The sequence below is a fragment of the Austrofundulus limnaeus genome, unplaced genomic scaffold, assembly GCF_001266775.1.
Source record: "Austrofundulus limnaeus strain Quisiro unplaced genomic scaffold, Austrofundulus_limnaeus-1.0 Scaffold30, whole genome shotgun sequence".
NCBI classification, from domain to species: domain Eukaryota; kingdom Metazoa; phylum Chordata; class Actinopteri; order Cyprinodontiformes; family Rivulidae; genus Austrofundulus; species Austrofundulus limnaeus.
In genome coordinates this window covers 264,442-271,084 of record NW_013952432.1, presented here as the reverse complement: position 1 = coordinate 271,084, position 6,643 = coordinate 264,442, and the positions used below count along the sequence as shown (strand labels likewise).

Genomic DNA, 6,643 nt, shown 5'->3' with positions numbered 1-6,643 from the left:
TGTTTGATGTTAATAGCATTTTATTTAATACATATCAAACTTTTTTTAGCAATTATTATCTTATTGTGTATATATTTCTGTGTATGCAAGTGTTTAAAACTGGAATATCTAATTTCATATTCTGATGATAATGTTGTCATTATACACTTATGATACGAGTTCATTGTGCTTAGCTGTGCTCTCAAAGCACTTCAACTTAAGTGTTGAAGCAATATCCACTGTATACAMTATATAGAGCCATTGAAATAATGACTATTGTATTAAAAAGGTCTAAGTTCTTTCAATAGATTCAGTCCTGTTTTTGACTGGATGAGCAAATAATCACTCAAGAATCAAATAGTACACAGTGAATAGTACATTATTGCTGTAATTCTACTTTTATGAAAAATAAGCTCATTTTTCATTTCCCATAAAAGAAAAAGATTGAACCTTTTTTCTGTAAATGTCAATGATTAATGAGTAAGCAAGAAACTCAGCTCAAAAGGTACAAGAAAAAAATAAACAGCAGTACTAACTATTGGCATCTGAAAAAAAAACACAACAAAAAACTTTTTTCCTCTTTCAAACCCAATTTAACTGTCTTTTTTGGTTTCAGAACAGGAGCACTCTGTAAAAAAGTCCACTTAGAATTGCTATCATTTTAATGGACATAGCATTTGTTTTGCTATTCTTTAGGTAGAACCAACATATTTTGCATTTAGAAACTTTAAAGCCAGTTCCAACAACATTGTTGACTTAAAGGCASAGTGTGTAGGATTTGTTGTTTTCAGCGACATCTAGTGGTTCAGTGGTTGAATCWTCCTCCCTKGTCCTCCCCCMACCCYCKGCTTCCAAACGCAARGGAGTAGCTACGGTGTCTCTCAGGTGTCAAAAAMCTTTGATAATTCCAACCRCGATGTCTACCAGCAGCTTCAGGGCTAGTGATGTTTCAAGTGGTAAGATTATACGCTTTAATAAGTAAAATTATCCCAGCTATCATTGTCATTAGTGATTATCTCAATTTTGGCTAAAAGAATTGACAAAATCCTACACAGTGCRCCTTTAATTTTATGAGTGTTTTTTTAAAGGGGCAATATCATGTGAAATCATTTTTTTTTTAGTTTTATATCATGTTAAAATGTTATATTCTCATAAAAAAAAAACATGCCCAAAGCCTTGCTTTGACTCATTCATGCATGTTTGAGAAATCCTGCAGTGTTATTAGGCAGCCATGCTGAGCAGCAAAATGACAGGTGGGGACCAAAAATGCCTTTTGGGACTAGAAATGCCCCTGGGACATGTCTTCAACCCCTAATTTACACTTACATGCGTTACGGATCCTCTCCTGTCCGACCTCCGCAGCATATACGCACCCATTATAATCAATGAGAGTGTTTACACTGGCTGCGGACAGTGATCCGGCAAAATTAGAACAGATTCTATTTTTCCGGATGCCGGAGCTGCGCCGGAGTCAATTTTTAAAGATTATGATGCACCAACAGGAAGAGAAACGAGCACAACATCCRTATTTACAAAATAAGACACTATTAGGCGGGATAATTTGTCTGAATAATGTTGAAATCCCAGCTATATTAATCAATTTATGGATATATCCATCCATCCATCCATTTTCTGTACACGCTTCTTCCTTTTCAGCGTTGCGTGGGTCACTGGTGCCCATATCCAGCAGTCACAGTGCGAGGGGCGGGGTACACCCTGGACCGGTCGCAAGTCCATCACAATGGATATATTTCTACACAAATGCTGTCAGAATGTATTGTTCTGTTTGAGAAGCAGATGAAAACATGTTGCATGAAGCGTATGTGTACACACACGATACACATGGATTTTATTTTGAAATCAGAAGTTTCAGAAAGACGACAGCGGTACAGTTTCAATATATACATCAAAATCCTTTATATCAATGTTTTCAGCTTTGTTTGGAGTTCGTCTTGGATGGATGTGACTTCCACATTAATCAATAACTTATCGCGCAATCTCCTTCCTGCACACCCTCCCTCCTCTGTGTGTCAGAACGGACCGGAGCTGAGCGCAGCAGACGCTGTATAAATTGGAGCACAAACGAACAGCTGCGCTGCGCACCACAGCGCAGCACAGTGGAGACGACGCATGTAGTGTAAATCTGGGGTAAGCCAAACTTCCTCATGGTGGAGTGTCCCCCTCCCCCTTCCCCACACACCCCGCCCATGACTCCTGCAGGCTCTCAGGTGAAAGTGAAACTTAAACTGTCTGCTGAGCTCTCAACATTAGTTCTCACTCAGTGAAGCTCTTTTCAGATTAAAAATACCTTTGAGGAAATGTATTTTCAGATGCCAAGTAAACTGCATCATGGCAGCCCCCCCCCCCCCACCGAGAGCGCGACCCCCTTCTTAAAGAGACAGAGGCCAATGTCAAGGCGTTTAGAAGAGGAAGTGATGAGAAGATAAGTTTATTTTCTATTTAAACATAAAAACAGCATTTTAACAACAGCTAAAGGTGACATAGATACTTTACTATTGTATACTATTTAAATGTATGCCTGAGAAACACATAATATTGCCCCTTTAAATTTCTTTTATAGATTAGAAAGTAGAACAATCATTATTGATGCACATTTTCAAATCTTTTTTACATGTGGTGATTTATTGATTAATTTCCTTTATTTATAATGTTAGTCTTGCTGAGACATGATTGTCTCATTTGCAAGAGACCTGTTATGCACAAATATAACAATGCAATGAATAAAAAAACAAAACCATTTTTTTTCTCACTGACTTTTTGTAGACGATTAACAATCCAGCACTTTATCTCCTCATTTAAACTGGAGTGTTAAACTGTGCCCATGGAGTTAAACATTGTGGGACATTTTTTGTCAATTTGTTTCTTTACAAATCTGTGCATGTCCCTCCCCCTCATATTATGGGATAATGCTAAACCCCTAATAATATTTGTCTGTCCCAGGTTAAAACAGAAAAAAAAAAATAATGAAATACTTATTACATTGCTCGTGGAAAACATGTCTAATAGCACTGTTTCATCATTTTACTATAACATAAGTTATTACTGAACATTACTGAACAACATATACTTTTATTAGAATACTCTGTCCTTATATATCGAAAAAAAAACCTTTGGCTTTCCAAAGCAAACATGAGTGCTAAAAAGCAGTAGCCTATATGAGACAATTTAGGGAAACTAATATTGAAAAAAAACATCAATTCAGTCTTAACAACTGATCTAAATAGGTCTAGCAATACTTCTGTTTCAAATCCAGTAAAACCTCAGATTTTTGTTTATTTCTTTCTTTCTTTATTTATTTTTGGAAGCTAATTATAGCTTTTCTGGTACTGAAAAAAAAGACAGTCCTTCMAGACATCATTCATAAAGTATCATTGTCGAATAAGTAAAAGGATCAAGCAGTTGAACCACCTGCCTTGTGCCCAGCTAATCAATTAGGACAGGAAAAGGAGCATCAGAGCCAGTTAGCTGCCACAGTCCAAGACAGCCCCTTCTAACACTCTGAAACTCCAGTATTGACAAATGTGGGGGGATTAGCGCTCTGGAGTGTGAGGACAGTTGATTGTTACAGCTGATTTGACGCTGAAAACACCCAACTGAAGCAGAATTACTTTAATGGACATGAGCAAATGAGGGGGCGGAAAAAGGCTAATTATTTTCCCCTTCACGTCCTTGATTCTTTCCCCTGGTGCATCACTGGTGATTGATTTTTCTGATTTATTTATTTATTTATTTGTTTATTTATTTATTTATGTGCTACTGAATTTTTTTAAAGCAAAACTTTCAAATTTGCAGTCTCCTCGGAACTTAACAAAAGATGTCAGTGGACATTTTGCAAGCACGTTGCCATTACTCTGTACCATTTGGAGCCAAAGATCAAGTATCCAATAGTTATTCATGAACTGAAATCTAAATATTTGCCATGTGTCAATTATTAAACATTTATTTGACATGCCTGGCTTAGAAAGAACCATACTAACAAGCAAAGGCGTATGTGCGTCAAGCCTTCCATTCATGAATATTCACGAACCTACCAGGGAGATATTGACTGTTTGTAAAGAGGTCTCCCACAGGTCTCTCAGGGTCTGCATTTCTAACCAGCTTTTCACAGCTTCTTCCTCTACAGAGCTGATGAAGCTGTTCATTCGCTGTTTAAAATATACATTTTCTAGGAGTGGATATATTTCATGCAGACATACATTTAAAGGATACCTTCAACAAACTGTCATTTCCACAATATTGTATTTGAAGCAAAATCGCTCTGACAGCCACTTTGGCCACTGTTTGGGTAACCTATATCATTTCAAAATATTAGAGCATCCTATTCTGGAGCGACTGTGCCATGAGGCAGAATCCACTGGACTGAGTAAAAGATGGCTTTTGTTCATCCGAGCTAAAAACAGAATTGGGGAACAAAGAAATAAAAGATAAATATTAGTCACATGATGCTGGGCATAGAAGGAGTAGCTGTCTCAGTGGAGGTGGATAAAGGCTTTCCTTTCCTTCGTGATGTGGAGGACACCATCGTCTTGATGGTGGGGATTGCTGTGGAGGCACTACTGAGTGCTTATAAAGACCTATCCACCCGGGAAGGAAGCCGTAACAGCATCCAGAGAGAGGAAAATAAAAAAGTTGAAAAAGGGGACTTGACTGGCTTACAGAAGATAAAACACACTGAAAAACATTACTGACTGGAAGACAAACTACAGTGCATCACAGTGTAAATGTTCGATTGCAGCTCTTCATACAAATCACTTTATTTTATGTCCCCCAATAGTTTTTGTACCACAGGCTCCTAATGGAATGATGACATGAAAAATATCAACGTAGTAAATAATGTTTTGCCAAATGCATTCATGTTTCCACATTTTATTGATGTTATACTGCCATTGACTGAAAAGAACAATAATTCAGACGTTCAGTTCATTAAGCAGCCATACTCACCCACTTCAGACATCTCAGGCACCGTCGCTACAAAGGGTCCGTTTGGAAATTTAGGTGCGTTGTCGTTGATGTCTTGCACTTTAATTATGAATTCCGACTTTGGTTCTAGGGCCTCCTCTGTGTTGCGGTCCAAGGCTTGTGCATGCAGGACATAATGTGTTTTCCTTTCACGATCCAGGCTCTTAGTGGCATGAATATCTCCTGTCACCTCATCAATGATAAATATAGTCCCAGCTCCTTCTCCGCTCAGAATGTACCTGACGGATCCATCGCCTTTATCCGAGTTCGAGTGAAGCTGCAAGGCAAAGCAGACAGAGTTTAAAATAATTTGAATCTCGTGGAAACATCTTATTATGTTTCACTCATAGTTTTAAAATCCAATTGCAAAACTGAGACAAGCTCCTGTTAAATACCCACAAAAAAATTGCACAAATTAGCCCTAATGAGATTATAAAGTGTAACTTATCAGAGTCTTTGGAAAAATAATAAAAAAACAAGAAGACATGTATTTGTGATTAGAGTCTTGGAAATTGCAATGGACATTTCTCATTAAAGTGTGATTTCTGCTACACTGCTAATCAAGGAAATATTAGAGAGATAGTAGAAAGAAATCCATCCCTGGTCAATATGTGCATGGGCTGAATTACAATAGCTTGCAATTTACCAAAAATATCTGCACTATATTTGGTAATAAGTTTTGCAGCATTTTATTCTCTACTTGGTGAGTCTCTAACCCACATTCTTCCCCTCAAAAAACTGCCAACATCAAAATCAGACATCATAATATTCTTTTTTTTYCTCAGCTTAAGTATAGTCAAGCATCCCTGTAGAACTACATCTGTAGAGATTAAAGGTTTGGAAGAAATCCTTTACAAGATGGTTAAAGATGGAAACGTGTTGCCTCTTTTTTAACCAGGACCCACAGGAATACAGAAAACCCAAACCATTGGTCCTGATATAATTGATACCACGAGGATTCAGACTTTGATACCATTAAATCAGCTGAGTAGTAGATTTAAATTGTAAATAAATATTTTATATTGAATATGAATTTCTAGATTATGGCACCATGGTAGGATTCTGAATAGAACGGAGCAGTTTTGTTATTGCAAGAAAAAGAAAAGAAAAACAAGGAAAACAGAAGATGTGCTGGAAATCCTTCTAAGGATTACTTTCTGCAGGTTTCAATAAAATCTGTCAGGTGGTTTGAAGGAAATACTGTGACTTATAAACTGAATTTTAGAACCAGCCTTAGTACATCATATACTTTGTGATTATTTTAGTCATTTATTTTCAACAAAAAAGATCAACATAAACATGTGCTTCCCTACAGCAGCATTCAAATAATGTTTACATTTTTAGTATATCCTAGGGGTGTGACCTGAGGCCTATTGCATGAATCTAGGATAAGGGATTAAGCCAGGATTTTGTTGTAAACCTGTTTTAATTAAGCCTTGAAACTGTTGCATGGGAAGGGAAGCACTTATGATAACAAGTGCTCTGAAACTACCCTGGGGTCTCATTTATAAAGGATTGTGTAGAAACCATACTAAAAGTGAACGTACGGCCAAAAGGCGGAAATGGCGTACGCCAAAAAATAAATAAATTCAGATTTTTAAAACCGTGTGCACGCATGTTTCTGCGCACCTTTCATTTATAGATCACAGCCGCACGTCAGAGTTTGTGCACGAGGTCCCGCCTC

At 37.4% G+C, this 6,643-nt stretch overlaps 1 protein-coding gene across 1 annotated transcript in view; it reads right to left on the bottom strand.

The window, feature by feature from the left end:
• Positions 1–6,643, bottom strand: part of LOC106515521 (cadherin-18) — a gene marked incomplete in the record, with an annotated part of 145,299 nt that overhangs the window by 63,947 nt on the left and 74,709 nt on the right. The window contains 1 exon segment of the mRNA XM_014005361.1: positions 4,942–5,236. Coding sequence (XP_013860815.1) covers positions 4,942–5,236 — 295 coding nt within the window.